Source organism: Trichechus manatus, unplaced genomic scaffold (assembly GCF_000243295.1).
Source record: "Trichechus manatus latirostris isolate Lorelei unplaced genomic scaffold, TriManLat1.0 scaffold00210, whole genome shotgun sequence".
In the NCBI taxonomy this organism is placed as follows: domain Eukaryota; kingdom Metazoa; phylum Chordata; class Mammalia; order Sirenia; family Trichechidae; genus Trichechus; species Trichechus manatus.
Genome location: NW_004444146.1, coordinates 2,457,840 through 2,479,548, shown reverse-complemented (window position 1 = coordinate 2,479,548; position 21,709 = coordinate 2,457,840). Strand labels below are relative to the sequence as shown.

The following is a 21,709-nucleotide window of genomic DNA, read 5'->3' as shown; positions in this document are numbered from 1 at the left end:
GATCCACATAAAACATTTGGTATGCAAAAGGCACTGTATACAAGTGGGCCATCATTTTAAAAAATGTATCTGTGACAAACAGCTGTATCCAAATTTCATCCATTACTAAGTATGGACTACTGTTTTTAATATTTAATATACAAAGCTTCTTTTAAAGTTTAAACTGCCCAGTTACCCATTACATTTTAAGAAAGAAAAATCAACCAACCTGTAACTAAAATGAGCCAGTGAATATCTTCATACAGATCATCAAGCATTTTGTTGGCGATAGCGCCTGAAACAGGTGAAGTAAGTAATTGCTGTTGGTGTCGTTGTAACTGACCATGGAGCCTTGTTACTCTTTCTTCTAATAAACTAAAATGGGCGAAAAAAACAATAGCTTCATAAAATTCAATAATCAAAGACCTAGAACAACTTATAACCTCCACTTATTAGACAACATAAATTGTTAGCGAAAAAACACATATACAAAAATATATATTATAGTACACAACTAGATTCTCACAGCACTATAGCAATTGTGACTTACTGTTTATAACACAGAATTAAAACATTGCTTTACAAACAATCAAGGTTTACAACGGGAATTTGAAAACTGGTTATTCCAAATTTTATTTATATGGGTCAAATCATTTCTCATACCATGTTTTCCATTATCTCTCTGCCATCTATCCTGTAGTGCCTGTGCTCCAAATGTATATGCCAAGGAATGCAATCATGAGTATGTTTCTGTCCATTTGTTCCAGTGTGCTGGAATACGGGGTGGGGCTGTTTAAAGTCTTTAAATACTTTAAGTGCTCTCCAGGGAATTGTGAACATAGAATATTTCTCCATGGGGTTTCTTTGGACTGTTTGTACCTTGTAAGAAGAGGTATACAGTGTTCTGCAGCAATTCTTCCTAGCATTCCTACACTGGCTAGTTGGTCAGAAAACTGGTCGCGATCATCTTCTTGAAGTTCACTTATTTCTTCTTCCTCACGAGAGGCCACGCCATTGGCAGTCTGTTTACATTAAAGAAATAAAGAATTAGGAAGTGCACTACTTGCTCAATAAAACATGGGTTTTTGTTGCATTGTATAATATTTGTATACTATTATATATATATATAATTCTGTAATAATTTCCAGCACTGAAAATGAAAAGTAGAGCTGGATAGAAATCAATTTCCTAATGTAGTAGTCAAGGGATGACTATGTTGCTAGCCATATTAGTTACGAAAAGGAGGAGGAGAGAACACAGAAGAGACGGAAGTAAAGGGTATTTACTCCCACCAGGCACATATGTAAAGAGAGCTAACTGCACACCCACAACCCACCTCCGACGCCAGAGAATTTAACCTCTGTCGCTGAAAGATTTGACATCTTAAAGAACCATGGTTCTTTGGATACAAGAAGTCATTCACATTGCCTGACAACTATAAAGACATAAGTGGGAACTGATAACTTAAAAGAAACAAGGTAACTGCAAGCAACATCCCACATAAAAAGAACTCATTTAGACAAAGGAGATCGTGTTTACTCTCTAACACTTTCAACAAATTTTCTCAGGAAGCCTAACCTCAATTTCTAGTATTATACAATGTATACCTCAATTTCTAGTATTATACAATGTATAATCAGTCAGTGATTAAATAGACTTTTAATTACCATCTGACTTAAAACTTACCAAATTCCTTGTGCCATCTGGAGCAGCTAGATGGCACTGAATATAGGAATTAAAGACTTGAACTGCATGCTGGGTAAAAAAGCCTTTATGGAAATGTTTGTCATCTTGGACCAGAGTTAGCCAGGATTCCAACAATTTATCATATGCTTCCATGTATACCATGTCATCTTTATCAAGCTAGAAGAACGTTCATAAAATAAATGGCCAGAGAAATAAAATGGACATTATAACAAGAGTCACATAGCTAAGCACACAGTTTTATATATTTTTCCTTTAACAAAAAGCTCCTAATTATTATTCAATATCTGGCTAAATGGGCTCATTCTGAAAATAATTAATCAATTCAAACACTGAGGTAAAAATGCATAGACTTTTCTTAATTCTTAGACCACCAATAAACAAAAAATGTTTTTTTTTAGAACATTAGCTATTCAGTGCTTTGAGGAAAATTATTTTTCAAGTAAAAATAATAGTAACATTTTCCTATAGTCAAGAACAGAACTGTTAAAATAAAAATATAAAATTATTACTTCCTGCACGCTATAAAATAAAATGACTTTAGAGAAACTGAGGATGATGAAGAGACTGACCTAATCAGAATATTTACGGCTATGTGGGGATAATTTAATAGATGTTCCTTAACAAGAGACAACTCACTTTATATTAAAAAAAACAAATCCCACAAAGTGGAAAAGTAATGTCTTCAATAACTTTAATAGGCACCCATAATATTAGAGAAATATCAAAAGGCTGCCTTATTAGAGAGAAACCGCAAGTTTAATAAGCACAAACCCTTTGTGAACGTGGAAGTGAATACTTTCCCCTCTGTTTTTTTGTTTTTGGTTTATTTCCATTAGTTACGTTTTCTTCTCACAAAGGAAACACACATACAACACTTAGAAAACAGGTGAAACAATGGAGTATTATGCAATGATACAAAACAATGATCGATCTGCAAAGCATCTCGTTACTGGAGGACATTATACTGGGTGAAATAAGTCAATCACAAAAGGATAAATATTGTATGAGAGCTCTACTGTAAAAAAGGTTTACACACAAAAAGAAACAATCTTTGATGGTTACGAGGGATGGAAGGGGTGGGGGGGAATACTAAATAGACAACAGATAAGTGGTAACCTTGGTGAAGGCCAAGACAGTACACAATACTGGGGAAGCCAGCACAACCTGTACAAGGAAAGGTCATGGAAGCTCCACAGACACACCCAAACTCCCTGAGGGACAGAACTGCTGGGTGGAGGGCTGTGGGGACCATGGTCTCAGGGAACATCCAGCTCAACTGGCATAACATAGTTTATAAAGAAAATGTTCTACATTCTACCTTGGTGAGTAGCATCTGGGGTCTTAAAAGCATGTGAGCAGCCATCTAAGATACTCCACTGGTCTCCCCTTTGGGAGCAAGAGAGAATGAAGACAACCAAAGACACCAGGGAAAGATTAGTAGAAAGGACTAATGGACCACAACTACCACAGGCTCCACCAAACTGAGTCGAGTACAACTAGATGGTGCCTGGCTGCCACCACTGACTGCTCTGACAGGGATCATAACAGAGGGTCCTGGACAGAGCTGGATAAAAATGTACAACAAAATTCTAACTCACAAAAAAAGACCAGACTTACTGGCCTGACAGATTGGAGAAACCCTGAGAGTATGGCCCCCAGACACCCTTTTAGTTCAGTAGTGAAGTCACGTCCGAGGTTCACTGTTCAGCCAAAGACTAGGCAGCCCCATAAAACAAAACGAGAATAATGGGGCACAACAGCTCAGGGACAAGGACTAAAAGGCAAGAGGGGACAGGAAAGCTGGTAATAGGGGAACCCAAGGTCAAGAAGGGAGAGTGTTGACATGTCGTGGGGTTGTTAACCAATGTCATAAAACAGTATGTGTACTAACCGTTTAATGAGAAACTATTATTTGTTCTGTAAACCTTCATCCAAAGTACAATAAAAAAAATTTTTTAGAAAAAAAAAGTGAATGTGAAAAAGGGACAGATCAGGAGACTAGGGGAAGCTGGGTCTCTCCTTACCTCAAACTTCTGACTGTTTAGATGAGGGCTCTTTAGGTGAGAACGTCACATAAGCCAAAGCCATAACCCTGTCTGTGTGTGAGTTCACTAACAGACCACACACACCATATGTACATGTCAGCACAGTCTTAGTGAAATTATTTAGTCATTCTTAATCTTTTTTTCTTTCTTATTCTTTCTTGTTCATTTAGGTCCTATTAGTGATTTAGAGTTTTAACACAAAAAGAAAACCAGTGAGAAATAAAAGAGAAATTTTCAGAGTAAAAGGTAACACACACTGTATATCACCAGGACATTTTTTACAGAGCGATTTGTGGTCCAAAAACTCACTGGATGGAGCTAACATTCTGCTAAACAGTAACTCTACCTAAAAAGACCGCAAAGAGCTGGAGACAGGACTGAGCTTGGCATGAATACCAAGAATGCCAGCGTGCCTGGAGCAGACAATGGCACGCCCAACACAACATGGCAGGAGAGGCAGACAGGCACAGATCAAGAGGTCCTTTATAGGCCATGACCAGGAAATTGGCTATTCTTCTAATTATAGTGAGAAGCACTGCAGTGTTTTAAGCTGAGATGATATTATATAACGCTTTAAAAAGAAATCACACTACTGACTCTGTAAAGTATGGTGGCTTGCGCTAGGGTGGAGATGTTGCCAAGAGTCAGACTGGATATATATTCTGGAGTAAGGGCTGACAGGATGCATACTCTGGGAGCTGAAAGTAAGACCTGAAGAAGGAAAGAAAGCAAGGGTGGCGCCTGGATTTTTATCCAGAGCAGCTGGAAAGAAGGGAAAGGAGCAGCAGTGTGAGGTGGCATATAGGGAAATGCAGATTTCTATTTTGGGCATGTTAAGTTTGAGGTGCAAAAATTAAGCATCCAAGGGGGGATGTTCAATAAACTGTTTGATATTCATTTGCAGTTTAGGCAAGAGTCAGGACTGGAAATATAAATTTGGGAATCAACAGCATACAGATACCTATATATCTACTTTTAAAGTCACAAAACCAGAAGTATTCACCTAGGAGGAAGGTGTTGATAAAGCAGAAGGACAAGGACACAACCCACACAGGAGACTGAGAGGGCCCCTGAGGTAGGAGGGACACCAGGAGTGTGTGGTATCACAGAAGCCAAAGTGTTTACAGATGAGAGTACGGGGAAACTAAACAGCAAGCAATATATCCTGGAAGAACATTAGCGATGACATGAATTCGAATATTAAGTTTTTTAACATACATGTATTGGTTCTGTCCTAAAATAAATTCAAACTATTCTGCCATATTTAGGAGGAAGATTCTAAACATAAGACTGATTAAGGCGAGCTCTATCGAGCTCAAAGTGTTTTCCATACGCCTTAATCCCCTCACACGCTAATAATTTTTGCCCTTAGTAATCTTTACAAGGAATTTAATGAGTATCAATTTCTTCATCCACAAATCTACTATATCAATGAAAAAAGGAATACTTAGTATGTGTCAAGTACTATGCTTAGTGCAGGACATAAATCATGTACCACTCACGCTTTTGAGCGCAGTCTAAAGGGGAAGAGAGAAAAGCAAACAAACAAAAAAACCTATAGAATATACAGTAAAGGCCATAAGAGATAAGCATTCACTTCAGAGTCAGTTCTCAACTACGGAGTCTGTCAGAAGAAATTTGTTCCAAATAAAGTAGTAGAGTCTTTGAACTATGTGTTCACTCTAAAAAGGTTATAGCGCATTGCAAATACTGGCATTATGTTAATAGGTAGTAACTCCAGGACTTCTAAAGCTTTATTATACCCTAATCTACAACAACTCAGGAAACATAAAAAGAAGATGGAAGGAATACACAGAGTCACTGTACCAAAAAGAACTGTTTGACATTCAACCATTTCAGGAGGTAGCATATGATCAAGAACCCATGAAACTGAAGGAAGAGGTCCAAGCTGCACTGAAGGCATTGGTGAAAAACAATGCTCCAAAAACTGATGGAATACCAACGGAGATGATTCAACAAACGGATGCAGTGCTGGAAGTGCTCACTCATCTATGCCAAGAAATTTGGAAGACAGCTACCCGGCCAACCAACCGGAAGAGATCCAGATTTGTGCCCATTCGTAAGAAAGGTGATCCAACAGAATGCAGAAATTATCGAACAATATCATTCACGTCACACACGAGTAAAATTTTGCTGAAGATCTTTCAAAAGTGGTTGCAATAGCACGTCGATTTAACTGCCAGAAATTCAAGCCAGATTCAGAGAAGAGGACATGGAACAAGGGATATCACTGCTGATGTCAGATGGATCATGGCTGAAAGCAGAGAATACCAGAAAGATGTTTACCTGTGTTTTATTTACTATGCAAAGGCATTAGACTGTGTGGATCATAACCAATTATGGATAACATTGCGAAGAATGGGAATTACAGAACCCTTAATTGTGCTCATGAGGAACCTGTACATAGACCAAGAGGCAGTCATTTGAACAGAACTAGGGGATACTGTGTGGTTTAAAATCAAGAAAGGTGTGTGTCAGGCTTGTATCCTTTCACCATACTTATTCAATCTGAGCAATATAATAATCCGAGAAGCTAGACTGTATCAAGAGGAACACAGCGTCTGGACTGGAGAAAGACTCGTTAACAACCTGCGATGTGCAGATGACACAACCTTGATTACTGAAAGCAAAGAGGACTTGAAGCACTTACAGATGAAGATCAAAGACCCCAGCCTTCAGTATGGATTACACCTCAACATAAAGAAAACAAAAATCCTCATAGCTGTCCCATAAGCAACATCATGATAAACAGAGAAAAGACTGAAGTTGTCAAGGATTTCATTTTACTTAAATCCACAATTGACAACCATGGAAGCAGCAGTCAAGAAATCAAACAACTCATTGCACTGGGCAACTCTGCTGCAAAAGACCTCTTTGAAGTATTCAAAAGCAAAGACGTCACTTTAAGGACTAAATTGCCCTGACCCAAGCCATGGTGTTTTCAATCACCTCATCATATGTAGGTGAAAGCTGGACAATGAGTAAGAAAGACCGAAGAAGAACTGATGCCTTTGAATTACGGTGTTGGCGAAGAATACTGAATACACCAAGGACTGCCAGAAGAATGAACAAATCTGTCTTGGAAGAAGTACAACCAGAATGCTCATTAGAAGCAAGGATGGCGAGACTTGGTCTCACATACTTTGGACACGTTATCAGGAGGAACCAGTCCTTGGAGAAGGACATTATGCTTGGTAAAGTAGAGGGTCAGCGAGAAAGAAGAAGATCGTCAACGAGATGGATTCACACAGGGGCTCCAACAATAGATTCAAGCACAACAATGACTGTGACAATGGTGCAGGACTGGGCAATGTTTTGTTCTGTTGTACACAGGGTCACTATGAGTCAGAATTGGCTCAACGGCACCTAACAACAATCTACAACTTGCTTCTCTGGTTTCTGAAGCAAACAAACAAACCTTCAACCTGCAAATTAAGAACTCTAGAACCTTCATCAGAGAGTACCATTTCAATCTGTTATTCTACTGTCTTTGTCAATGATACAACAAAGACAAGTGATGTAAGATCCATTCTAGGTTCTCCAGATCAAGTTGGACCACCAGAATACTGCTACCAGATCATACGATCGCAGCACCTGGGTGAACTGCTTCCATTAAACTGTGTCTTCTTATCTTTCAGCCTTTCTTAACTCTCATTATACCAGGAAAAACAGTCATTATCTGGATCCAATGGACTCTTAAATTTTTTTATGTTTTTATGCCATTTCATGAAAAAAAATTAGAATAAACAGTAAAAAGAGCATCATTAGATAAATAAGAATTTAAACATAGCAAACCCAAATTTTTATTCCATTATTTTCCTGACCTTGAAGACATATATGCTCAAAATGGGCAACATTCTTTGAATGCAACTAATTGGAACATATTCATCTTGTAATGCTTGTGAAATTCATCTCTAATAGGTTCTAACTTATTAACGCTTGTTCTTCTTCATGCATTATCAAAATGCATTAGTTTTAAAAACTTGGATGGGCGATAATTTTGTTGAAGAATGAACAACCATATTCTTAGCTCCATAACTGCAAAATATTTTCATTTTAGATATATATAAAACACCAATTAGAATGATCAATCCAATGAATTTTTTTTAGTTCTATATCATTTATTTTCTTTCAGTCCCCTTTGTGCATTTCAGCATTGGTATAATTACAAACCACATCAAGTAAATTTTGTTACATGAACATCAAAAAAGATGAAAGAATACTGTGAATATCCTTTTAGCAAAAGAGGAAGGTCCAAATTCTTGTCACGAAATACAAACTCTTCCTGTGGAATGACTGACAAGATAAGAATATCATATTTTCTTTCTGTCCTTAGAAATATACTGTTTATTCATTGATTGCTGAGTTTGAGAAAATTTATCTAGAATATCATCAGCTAAAATTCAGCCTGAGATTTTGCTTATACTAATCAATTTTACCATCATTGTGAGAGCCTAGAGTGTTTCTGTCTCTTTGCATGCATCTTTTGATTCATTTAATCACCATGAAAGATGTTACTCTGTCAATTTTCTTCTCTTTATTATTATGGGCAGAATATGAAAAATTCTGAATCCTAAACAATAGTGAATGAAACCTTTGTTGGGGGAGGGGAGGGACTACAAAGATGGTCTCTCCAGACTTCCATTATAGCTTTTTGAAAGATCATGCTTTGGGCAATGCAATCAGAAAACTCAAGAGCAATGAATAGCAGTGACTCATTTCACTTTTTATCATCCTTATTCATGATTCCATCATCCTTCCATTTTCTTACTATTTTAGCTTTTTTTATTTATGTTGCTGTTAGCTGCCGTCAAGTCAGTCCCCAACTCATGGTGACTCCATGCACAATGGAATTGGACCTCTGTGATCCACAGAATTATCATCAGCTGACTTTCAGAAATAGAGCACTAGGCTTTTCTTCCTGGTCTATCTTGGTCTGGAAGCTCCACTGAAACCTGTTCAGCATCATAGCAACACATAAGCTTCCAGGGACAGATGAGTGGTGGCTGCTCTCAATGAGGTACATTGCCCAGGAATATAGGTGGGAATAATTGGTGGGTACTGATAATTCCTAAGATGATGAAACAGCAAAATGCTTCAAGATATAGCATAAATAAGATCATTAAGACTGCATAATGTACTTACTGGGCTTATAAAGGGGTGCAATGTATCCATAGAGTAACTGTAAAATAGAATATTATTATTTATTTGTTTATTTTTTTGGTTTTTAAGTTCTTTTTGTTCTTTTTAAGGTCTCAAAGAAAGAATAAAAGTAATGGAAAAAAAAATCAATCCTTACAAAAGTTAGAACTGTTCAAAACAGAAACTCAAAAACTAAAACTAGGTCCAAATGATCCTGATGGTATACTGAGGGTTAAAGATGTTGTAAGAAAAAGCCAAACAAAATCTGTTAAAGCACCATCAGTTGTTGTAGTATTGAGGATTCCATATCACTCACTGTCCCCTATACAAAGTTCTGTACGAGATTTCTTTTTTCTTATTTTTACTTAATATTAGGAAAAATCCCTCTAAGGAGCTAGTATACTTTCTCTTTTTGCAGGAGATTCTATTAAAGAACTGTATCTCCCTTCTCATGCCAAGATCTTCAAATTCAAATCTGAAAATCCAATTTATTATCTACAGATGAGCTTGTGGCCTCTATATCAGGGTTGTTCTTTTCTCTAGTTTTGACTTCTTACTCTTATTTAATCCTTATTCTCATTTTTTAATTTTTAAAAGATTATTTCATTTTAAATATTTCTTTTACAAGCCACTAGAAATCTTTCATGGAACAAAGAGGGTTATAAAAATATAAAATAATCTCTAATATAGTTTCAACTGCTATGCTTATTATCTTTCTTCTTTCTTGCTAGGATATATCCCCTCTTCGAAAGCCTACCTGATTCATAGAAAAGCAGCTATGAAGAGTGACCTTATATAGAACAAGACAACATTTGAAGGGCTAATCAATCGCTAAAGGAATTCACTAAAAATCAAACTTTACTTCTTTAAGAATGTCCTCTGAACAGGAGTCATATTGTCATAAATAAGAATGCTCACTTCAGCATCACCTAAAATAGTGCAAATAAAGTTATCAAACCATTTCCTTACCTTTTTACATTAAAAACCATAATTTCTAACAATAAAGCCATAAAGAAATTCACAGAATAATGTTAATAAAAAGCAATGATTTTATTTTTGTTTAAGTTTAATTAGTATGCCTTAAAATTGGAAGAAAATATTTAAAACCATGTTTTAAAAGGTGAAATTACAAGTGATTTGATTTACTTCTGATTTTTTGCTTTTTTCAAAACTAAAGGAAAAAAACCTAACAAATACTAAACTTCCATCATCAGAAAAGAAAGGAAAAAAAAAAAAAAAAAAAACAGGTATCATATAATCCAAACCAAACTCATCGCCATCAAGTTGATTCCAATGCATAGTGACCCTGAAGGACAGAGTAAAACTGCCCCAAAGGGTTGCGAAGGCTGTAAATCTTTACCGAAGCAGACTGCCTGCTACATGTTTCTCCAGAGGATCGGATGGTGGGTTTCAACAGCCGATCTTACAGTAAGCAGCTGAGTGCTTTAACCACTGCACCACCAGAGCTCCCCAGGTATCATATAGCTCTATGCAAATAAAGAGATGGCAAGAAAGATGGTCATCCAAATGATAACATGATTAAATGTGATAGGTGATAGGATTTTTGGATAATTTTAACTCTATAAACTGTTTGAGGTATTTTTTCCAATGAGCACACACCACTTTCACGTTAAAGTTGTATTCTGAAATGTTATTAGTAATGAAACTAAAATTATAAATGTAAATAAAAAGTAAAACTTATAAGAAATTGACAAATTTCTAGAAAAATGTAAGTTGGCAAAATTAGATCAAGAAAGAAACCATTTAAAAACTTTAGTTTAAATATTTTCCCAAAAGAAAATTCCAGGCTCAGTAGATTTACAAGTGAGTTCTACTGAAATAGTAAAAAAAAAAAAAATTCATACCAATCTTATACAAACTGTCCAGAGAACAGAAGTGGAGAATGAGTTGTGGAGTGATCCATGAAGTTAGTAGAACTTTGAAACCAAATGAAACCAGCTGTATATAACAACACAATCAAGTTGGCTTCATCACAGAAATGCAAGAGTAATTTTAATATTAGAAAAATTTATACAAGCAATTTACCACATCAACAGATTAACATTTGATAACATTTCAAACTCATTCATGTTTTCAAAAACATATTAGCAATTCTGGTAAGGACAGCTCAACAACATACAGCAAATATTATTCCTAATAATGAATCAAGAAGGATGTCTTCTATCACCACTTGTATTCAAAACTGTACAATAAGAGAAAGAAAAATACAAAGATTGAAAAGGAAAACACAAAATTGTCATTATTCAGATGATATGATGATCAACAGAAAACCTAAGACTCTAAAAACAAATGATTAGAATTAATAAGAATTTTGAAAAGTAAATAATTAGAGCAATATACAAATACCAACTGTGTTTCTGAAAGCCAGCAGCAATAAGTAAAATGTAGCTTTAAAAATATTTACAACAGCAACAAAAATATAAGGTACTTAAGAAAATTTTATTCCTTTATTCAAAGACAGTATCATCTAAATTAGTATAGAGAAATACTACACTTATGGATTGTTGTTGTTGTTGTGTGCCGTTGAGTAGGTTCCAACTCATAGCACACAATGAACAAAAAAAGAAACACTGACTGGTCCTGTACCATTCTCAGAATCACTACCATGTTTGAGTCTACTTTTGCAGCCACTGTGTCAGTTCTGTTCATTGAGGGACTTCCTCTTTCTCACTGATATTCTTCTATACCAAGCATGATGTCCTTCTCCAGGGACTGATCCCTTCTGCTAACATGTCCAAAGTACGTGAGACGAAGTCTTGCCATCCTCGCTTCAAAGGAGCATTCTGGCTGTACTTCTTTCAAGACAGATTTGTTCGTTCTTCTGGCAGTCTATAATATATTCAATATTCTTCGCCAACACCATAATTCAAAGGCATCCATTCTTTTCCGATCATTCTTATTCATTGTCCAGCTTTCACATGCACAGGAGGCGATTAAAATTACCATGGCTTGGGTCAGGCCTACCTTAGTCCTCAAGGTGACATTTTTGCTTTTTAACACCTTTTAAAGAAGTTTTCTGCAGCAGAAATGATCAATGCAAAACATTGTTTGATTTCTTGACGGCTGCCTTCCATGGGCGTTGATTGTGGATCCAAGTAAAATGAAATCTTTGACAGTTCAGTCTTTTCTGTTTATTATGATGTTGCTTACTACGCCAGTTGTGAGGATTTTAGTTTTCTTGATGTTGAGATGAAATCCACACAGAAGGCTGTAGTTTTTGATCTTCACCAGTAAGTACTTCAAGTCCGCTTCGCTTTCAGTAAGCAAGGTTGTGTCATCTACATATTGCAGATTATTAATGATTCTTCCTCCAATCCTGATGCTGTATCCTTTTTCATATATTCCAGGTTCTGTTTATTTGCTCAGCATAGACTAAGTACAGTGAAAGGATACAACCCTTACACACACCTTTCCTGATTTTGAACCACACAGAATCCTCTTGTTCTGTTCGAACAACTGCCTCTTTGTCTATGTACAGGTTCCACATGAACACACTGAAGTGTTTTGGAATATACATTCTCCGCAATGTTATCCATAAATTTGTTATGATTCACACAGTCAAATGCCTTTGCACAGTCAATAAAACACAGACAAACATCTTTCTGGCATTCTCTGCTTTCAGACAAAATTCATGACATCAATAATGATATCCCTCATTCCACATCCTCTTCTGAACCCAGCTTGAATTTCTGGCAGTTCCCTGTCCATGTACTGCTGCTAAGTGTTTTTGAATCATCTTCAGCAAAATCTTACCTGTGTGATATTAATGATAACGTTTGATAATTTCTGCATTGTGTTGGATCATCCTTCTTTAGGATGGGCACAAATATGGATCTCTTTCAGTTAGTTGTCCACATAGCTGTCTTTCCAATTTCTTGGCACAGATGAGTGGGCACTTCCAGCATTGCATCTGTTGTTGAAACATCTCAATTGGTATTCCGTCAATTCTTGAAGTCTTGTTTTTCACCAAAGCCTTTAGTGCAGCTTGGACTTCTTCCTTCAGTACCATTGGTTCTTGATCATATACTACCTCCTAAAATGGTTGAACGATGACTTTTTTTTTGGTACAGTAACTCTATGTATTCCTTCCATCTTCACTTAAGGATAGGAAGAACTAATATAGTAAAAATGTCTGTTCTCCTCAAAACTAAAGATTCACTACAGTCCCAACCAAAATTACAACCTGACAAACTGACAATATTTACATGAAAGAATAGTTTCTTCTGAAGAAGAATCAGGTGGAGGAGCAGTGGGGGATTTTGTTCTACCATGTATCTAGACTTTCCCTTAGGAGAAAGGGACATAAGTGAAGAAACAGACAAACTGACCAATGGCATTGATTAGAGAGCTCAGGGGAGACACATGTATGTGTGGAAATAGACTTAACAGCAATACTACTCAGATCGTTGAGAAGTGAAGGGCTATTCAATAAATGTTGCTGGAAAAATCTGTTATCCATAGAGAAAAAAATGAAACTAAATCAGTACCTCGTGCCATATTTAGAATTCAACTGTAAGACGGTAAAGTTACAAAAGGTAAATTTAATAAGACTTTTAAAAGAAAACAAAGAAAGGGTAGACGTCTTAAACAAAGCATCAATAATGTTGTTATGGACTGAATTGTGTCCCCTCAAAATCTGTCAACTTGGCTAGGCCATGATTCCCAGTATTGTGTGACTGTCTGCCATTTTGTTATCTAATGTGGTTTTCCTCTGTATTCTAAATCCTATGAGGCAGGACTAGAGGCAGTTATGTTAATTAGCCAAGACTATCTACAAGATTAGGTTGTGTCTTAAGTCAAACTCTCTTGAGATATAAAAGAGAGAAGCAAGCAGATAGACAGGGGGACCTCATACCACCAAGAAACAAGAACCAGAAGTATAGCACGTCCTTTGGACCCAGCGTCCCTGCCCTGAGGAGCTATTCCCTGCCCTGAGAAACTCCTCGACTGGGGAAGATTGATGACAAGGACGTTCCCTCAGAGCCAACAGAGAGAAAAAGGCTTCCCTGGAGCTGGCGCTCTGAATTCGGACTTATAGCCTCCTAGTGAAGGATTCTATGGGCAAAATACTGAACAATGCAGGGAGCATAAAAAAAAGATGGAAGGAATACACAGAGTCACTGTACCAAAAAGAACTGGTCAACGTTCAGTCATTTCAGGAGGCAGCATAAGATCAAGATTCAATGGTACTGCAGGAACAAGTCCAAGGTGCACTGAAGACACTGGCAAAAAACAAGGTTCCAGAAACTGACAGGAATACCTGGAGGTGCTCACTCATTGTCATGGATTGAACTGTGTCTCCCAAAAATATGTGTTAACTTGGTTAGGCCATGATTACCAGTATTGTGTGGTTGTCCTCCATTTTGTGATTGTAATTTTATGTTAAAGAGGATTAGGGTGGGATTGAATAACACACTTACTAAGGTCACAGCCGTGATCCAATGCAAAGGGAGTTTCCCTAGGGTGTGGCCTGCACCACCTTTTACCTTACAAGAGATAGAAGGAAAGGGAAGCAAGCAGAGAGTTGGGGACCGCATACCAACAAGAAGGAAGCTCTGGACCCGAGGTTCCTGAACAGAGAAGCTCTTAGTCTGGGTAAAGACTGATGACGATGAGGACCTTCCTCCAGAGCCGACAGAGAAAGTGTTCCCCTGGAGCTGACGCCCTGAATTTGGACTCGTAGCCTACTAGACTGTGAGATAATAAATTTTTCTTTGTTAAAGCCATCCACTTGTGATATTTCTGTTACAGCAGTACTAGATGACTAAGACACTCATCTATGCCAAGAAATCTGGAAAACCACTACCTGGCCAACTGATTAGAAGAGACCCATATTTATGTCTATTCCAAAGAAAGATGATCCAACAGAATGCAGAAATTATCGAACAATATCATTAATATCACATACAAGTAAAATTTTGCTAAAGATCATTCAAAAGCGGTTGCAGCAGTACAATGACAGGGAACTGCCAGAAATTCAAACTGGATTCAGAAGAGGACGTGGAACAAGGGATATCACTGCTGATGTCAGACGGATCCTGGCTGAAAGCAGAGAATACCAGAAAGATGTTTACCTGTGTTTTACTGACTGTGCAAAGGCATTCAACTGTCTGGATCATAACAAATTATGGATAACATTGCAAAGAATGAGAATTCTGGAATACTTAACTGTGCTCATAAGGAACCTATACATAGATCAAGAGGCAGCTGTTCAAACAGAACAAGGGGATCCTGCGTGGTTTAAAGTCAGGAAAGGTGTGTCAGGGTTGTATCCTTTCACCATATTTATTCAATCTGTACGTTAAGCAAATATCCCAGGAAGCTAGACTATATGAAAGAACGTGGCATCAGGATTGGAAGAAGACTCATTAACAACCTGCGATACGCAGATGACACAAACCTTGTTTGCTGAAAGTGAATAGGACTTGAAACACTTATTGATGAAGATCAAAGACCACAGCCTTCAGTATGGATTACACCTCAATATAAAGAAAATAAAACTTCTCACAACTGGACCAATAAGCAAGATCATGATAAACAGAGAAAAGACTGAAGTTGTCGAGGATTTCATTTTACTTGGATCCACAATCAACACCCATGGAAGCAGTAGTCAAGAAATCAAACGACACATTTCATTGGGCAAATCTGCTGCAAAAGACCTCTTTAAAGAGTTAAAAAGTAAAGATGTCACTTTAAGAACTAAGGTGCACCTGACCCAAGCCACGGTGTTTTCAATCACCTCGTACGCATGTGCAAGCTGGACAATGAATGAGGAAGACCAAAGAAGAACTGACGTCTTTCAATCATGGTGCTGGCGAAGAATACTGAATATACCATGGACTGCCAAAAGAATGAACAAATCTGTCTTGGAAGAAGTACAGCCAGAATGCTCCTTAGAAGCAAGGATGGCAAGACTTCGTCTCACATACTTTGGACATGTTATCAGGAGGGATCAGTCCCTGGAAAAAAACATCACGCTTAGTAGAGGGTCAGTGAAAAAGAGGAAAACCCTCAGCGAAATGGATTGAACACTGGCTGCAACAATGAGCTCAAACACAGCAATGACCATGAGGATGGCGTAGGACTGGACAGTGTTTCATTCTGTTGTACACAGAGTGGCTACGAGCTGGAACCTACTCAACAGCACCTAACAACAACAGCCTCCTAGACTGTGAGAGAATAAATTTCTCTTTGTTAAAGCCATCCACTTGTGGTATGTCATGGATTCAACTGTGTCCCCCCAAAATATCTGTAAACTTGGCTAGGTCATGATTCCCAGTACTGTATGACTGTGTAATCTGATGTGATCTTCTTATGTGTTGTAAATTCCATCACTGTGACGAGGTTATACTGATGAGGTTTACAAGACGGGATAGCGTCTTAAGCCAATCTCTTTTGAGATATGAAAGAGAGAAGCGAGCAGAGACACATGGGAACCTCATACCACCAAGAAAGCAGGGCTGGGAGCAGAGTGCATCCTTTGGACCTGAGGTTCCTACACTGAGATGCTCCCAGACCAAGGGAAGACTGATGCATCACAAGGACCTTTCTCCAGAGCTGACAGAGAGAGAAAGCCTTCTCCTGGAGCTAATGCCCTGAATTTGGACTTGTAGACTACTAGACTGTGAGAAAATAAGCTTCTCTCTGTAAAGCCATCCACTTGTGGTATTTCTGTTAGAGCAGCACTACATGACTAAGACAAATGTTAATCATAAAAGAAATGACAATAAGTTCGACTACTTTAAACTAACAGACAATTGTTCATCAAAAGATACTATAAAGTCTCAATGCAATGTGGTATCTAGGATTGTTTCCTGGAGAAGAAACAAGACACTGCTAGAAAAACCAGTGAAACCCAATTAAAGCCTGTAGTTTAATTAATAATACTGTTCTAGTGTTAATTTCTTAGTTTTGACAAATGTACTGTGGTTACATAAAAAGGTGATATTAGGGGCCACTGAGTAAAAAACATATGGGATTCTCTGTAAAATTTTTGTAACTTTTCTGTACATCTAATATTACTCCAAATAAAACTTGAAAAAGAGAAAAAAAAAAAAAAATATATATATATACCATAAATGAAAAGAGGAGTCACAAAACTGAAAGGACAGATTTGAAACACATATAATCCCTAAAAAGTGTCCAGAATGTAGAAAGAATTTCTATAAGTCAATAAGAAAAAGACAAACAAGTTGACAGGAAAATGAATATGAAGAACCATTTCACATGAGTTAATTGTAGCAATTATTTTATATATACATACATACATATGTGTTCCAAGTCTATCTTGGTATAGCCAGTAGTGCTACCTGGAAGCGAGGATGACAAGACTTCGTCTCACAGACTTTGGACATGTTATCAGGAGGGACCAACCCCTGGAGAAGGACATCATGCCTGGTGAAGTAGAGAGTCAGCGAAAAAGAGGAAGACCCTCAACAAGATGGACTGACACAGTGGTTGCAACAATGGGCTCAAGCATAACAATGATTAGGTGCATGGCACAGTGAGAGGCAGTGTTTCGTTCTGCTGTACACAGGGTCACTATGAGTCGGAACAAACTCAACAGCACCTAACAATAACATATGTACAAAGATGCTCAATCTTATTAGTAATTAGCGAAACAAATTAAGACTATATTTTATACTTGCTAAGTTTGCAAAAAAAAAAAAAAAAATGTGAGGTCAGCAAGTGCTGGTGAGGACATGGATTAATGAGAACTCATACACACCACTGGTGCACATGTAAATAGGTCCAATCACTTCAGGAAAACAATTTGGCACTAATTTGTACAAATGAATGTTAATGTGTCCTATGATCAGATATTCCACTCCTGGATTTATACCTTGGGAAAACTCTCACAAACAGGTACTAGAAAACATATTAATATATAGTTACTGCACTACTATTTGTAACAGGAAAAAAAGGGAAACTCTGAAGTTCATTTACAATAGATAGGAAAAATAAATTGTGATGTAATATTCACACAAAGACACATTTTATATGAATACATATAAATGATGTATTTTAAAATCAAGAAAATGATTACCAAGATTCAGAACAGTAGTTATCTCTGTTGCAGGGGACAGCAATAAGGGAGTAGCTAGGGTGTTGGGATGGAGCGTACTGGTCATATCATTTTCTTGAGTCGGCTCACAGGTTCACAATGGTCATTTTATTATTATGTTTAGAGCTACATATATGTTACATTTTTGGTAACTATCAAATATGGCATAATAAAATCACCCAGGGTGGCTTTCAGGGCTAAAAATAGGATATATAAAATAATCAAACATTATGCTAAAATAGCCAAGCACAATGCTCCATTTGTTATTAGCAGTGGGAGAAGGTGGTTTTATTCATCCGACAAAAATACACTGAATGCTAAGGGATAAGCACTGGAAGACAGAGATGAGTTAGATACTTTCTTCCCATAGAAACATCTGTGGCCCGTTCATATACTTAACTAAGCATGTGCTTTGAAGCCATCATTTGTTAAGTCTTAACAGCTTATCCTGCCAAAATAAACAGACTGGTAATCTATCTTAAGAGGAACTTATCTAGCCACAGTAATCAAAACAGCCTGGTACTGATTCAATAACAGACACACAGACCAATGGAACAGAATTGAGAACCCAAAAGTAAATCCATCCATCTACGGGCAGCTGATCTTTGACAACGGATCAAAGGCCATTCAATTGGGGAAGAAATAGTCTCTTTCACAAATAGTGTTGGCAAAACTGGATATCGGTATGTAGAAAAATGAATCAGGATTCATACCTCACACATCATGCACAAAAAACTAGCTCAAAGACCTAAATGTTAAAGCTAGAACTATAAAGTTCATAGAAGATGACAGGGCCAAAACTAGGGGCCTAATTTTCAGCATAAATATCCTATCAAACAGAACTAAAAATGCACGAACAAGCGAAAATAAATTAGATAACTAGGACCTACTAAAAATTAAATACTTATGTTCATCAAAAGACTTTACACCAAGAGACTAAAAAGAGAACGTACAGACTGGGAAAAAAATCTTTGGCAAAGACATACATGATAAAGGTCTAATCTCTGAAACATATTGAAAACTTCACTAACTCAACAACAAAAAGACAAACAACCCAATCAAAAAATGGGCAAAGGACATGAACAGACACTTCACCAAAGAAGTCATTCAGGTGGCCAACAAATACATGAAAAGATGCTCATGATCATTAGCCATTAGAAAGATGCAAACCAAAACTACAATGAGATACTATCGCAACCCTGCAAAAATGGCAGTGATCAAAAAAACAGAAAACAACAAATGCTGGTGAGGTTTTAGGGGAACTGGAACCCTTATACATTGCTGGTGAGATTATAAAATGGTACAACCACTATGGAAAACAGCATGGCGCTTCCTCAAAAACCTAGAAATAGAAATACCACACGATCCAACAATCCCACTCCTAGGAATATATCTTAGAGAAATAGATCTGTCACATGAATAGACATACGCACACCCATGTTCACTGCAGCATTGTTCACAATAGCAAAAAGATGGAAACAACTTCAGTACCCATCAACGGATGAATGGATAAACAAATTGTGGTACATATATACAATGGAATACTATGCAACTATAAAGAAAAATGAGGAGTCCACAAAACATAACATGGATGAATCTGCAGGACATTATGCTGAGTGAAATAAGTCAGTCACAAAAACACAAATATTGTATGGTCCCACTATTATAAAAATTCAAGAATAGATAATCACACAGAAAGCAAAGTTCTTTGTTGGTTTCCAGGGATAAGAGGCAGAGGTAGGGGGAATCACTTTATAGATAATAGACACTTGTTACTTTTGGTAATGAGAAAGGCAAGGCCAAATATGGGTGAAGTCAGCACAACCTGACCAAGGTAAATAAAGACACTAAGAAGTACACGAAAAAAAGGGGACAATTTCGGTAAATGCTGTAACATATACAATTTTGCAACGACAGTAAAAGCAACCAAAAAATTTGTGTGGTTACATAGGTAGATATGGATGCATATACGTATATACCAAAGCATATGAGAGTAAATGTAGGTGCATGTATAGCTGTATCTGTAGGCATATGTATATACACGTGTGTGTGTGCTGCATACATATATATCCACATACATAACCACATAGCGGGCACAGTTATGGAGGCTTCCTATATGTATATATATGCCAACAACTCGCGGGATTAGTTTGCAGAGTTAAAAGGCTTGGGACCATAGTCTCGGGGACAACTAAGTCAATCGGTGTAACACCGTTCACAAAGAAAATGTTCTACATCCTAGTTTGGTGAATAGCATCTAGGGTCTTAAAAGCCTGCAAGCTACCAGCTAAGATACAACTACAGGTATGGATCACTTAGCATCCACCACACGTTCTGTGGGAACCTGTACCATCGCTGTGCCAAGGGACTGCGCAAAAACTTTGGCTCTGCCACCACCAGTCCTGCATGGTCACCACCAGGTCTCCAAGAGCCGCATTTGTCCCCACCTGCCCGCTGGGCACCCAATCACCATCCAGCCACAGCCAGCTCCCCTCCCTTCCCTTCATTCCTCCATGCCTGCCTTCCCTGTCTACCCTAATGGGTTTTAAACTCTTCCAGCCCTGCCCGCCCCAGCCCAGAAGCTCGGTGGCCACCACCATGGGAGGAGCCAAGGCATATGTCTGCTACATCCCATTCTCCAATCGAGATAACCTTATGGGACCAAGGTCGTATATGCAGTCAGAGTTTGCCCAAATGGAAGTTAAGTGACACATACCTGTATTGGTCTCTACTCCCATGGAGCAAAAGAGAATGAAGGAAATCAAAGGCTCAAAGAAGGAAGTAGTCCATGGGACTAATTGCCCAAACGAATCACAGCCTCTTCTAACCTGAGACCAGAAGAACTAGATGGTGCCCGGAAACCACTACAACCATTCTGACCAGGGACAGAACAGAAGGTCCCAGGTGGAATGGAAGAAAAATGTAGAACAAAACTCAAATTCCTAAAAAAAGGCCAGACCTACTGGACCAATAGAGATTAGAGGAAGCCCTGAGACTATCACCCTAAGATAATCTCTGAACTCGTAACTGAAGCTATTTCTGCAGGTCACCTTTCAGCCAACTAATAGATTGGGTTATAAACAATATCACCTTTAAGTAATGTGCTCCCTTAAACAATTAACTATATGAGACCAAACGGTCAACACTTACCCAAAAGCAAAGATGAGAAGGCAAGGAGGGGAATGGAAGCTAGATGAATGGGAACAGAACAGAGTGGAAATGAAAATGCTGACACATTGTAAAAATTGTAACCAATATCACAGAACAATTTGTATAAAAATTGTTAAAGGGGAACCTAATTTGCTGTGTAAATTTTCATCTAAAACACAATAAAATATTATTTAAAAAAATAAGCATCTACAGTCTCGAAAAAAAGGTCATTTTCTAAGAGCTATCTTTGTTGTTTTTTAGTACATATCTAAAAAAGTTATCATAGTTTAATTATTCATATATAGACAAATATAAATAAAATGTAATGAACTTTCAACAATACCTCTTATAAACCCTGATATTAGATAAAATGAAAGATCACAGATAGATTATAAGAACCTCTCTTCACTAGATAGAGATTTAAAATAAGGAACTATGTACAGGCTTCTAAAAAGGAGCTCAGCAGGGCGGAGGGCTGTGGGGACCATGGTCTCGGGGAACATCTACCTCAATTGGCATAACACAGTTTATAAAGACAATGTTCTACATTCTACCTTGGTGAGTAGCATCTGGGGTCTTA

The 21,709-nt window shown here is 37.5% G+C and overlaps 1 protein-coding gene across 8 annotated transcripts in view; it reads right to left on the bottom strand.

Annotated features, from left to right (window-relative positions):
• XPO4 (exportin 4) overlaps positions 1-21,709 on the bottom strand; it is a 160,510-nt gene that overhangs the window by 28,890 nt on the left and 109,911 nt on the right. For all 8 annotated transcript variants that reach the window (XM_023742451.1, XM_023742452.1, XM_023742449.1 and 5 more), the window contains exons 10-12: positions 1,666-1,842; positions 859-1,001; positions 209-354 (exon numbers count right to left, since the gene is read on the bottom strand). In XM_023742451.1, coding sequence (XP_023598219.1) covers positions 209-354; positions 859-1,001; positions 1,666-1,842 — 466 coding nt within the window. The remainder of the gene's footprint in view (positions 1-208; positions 355-858; positions 1,002-1,665; positions 1,843-21,709) is intronic.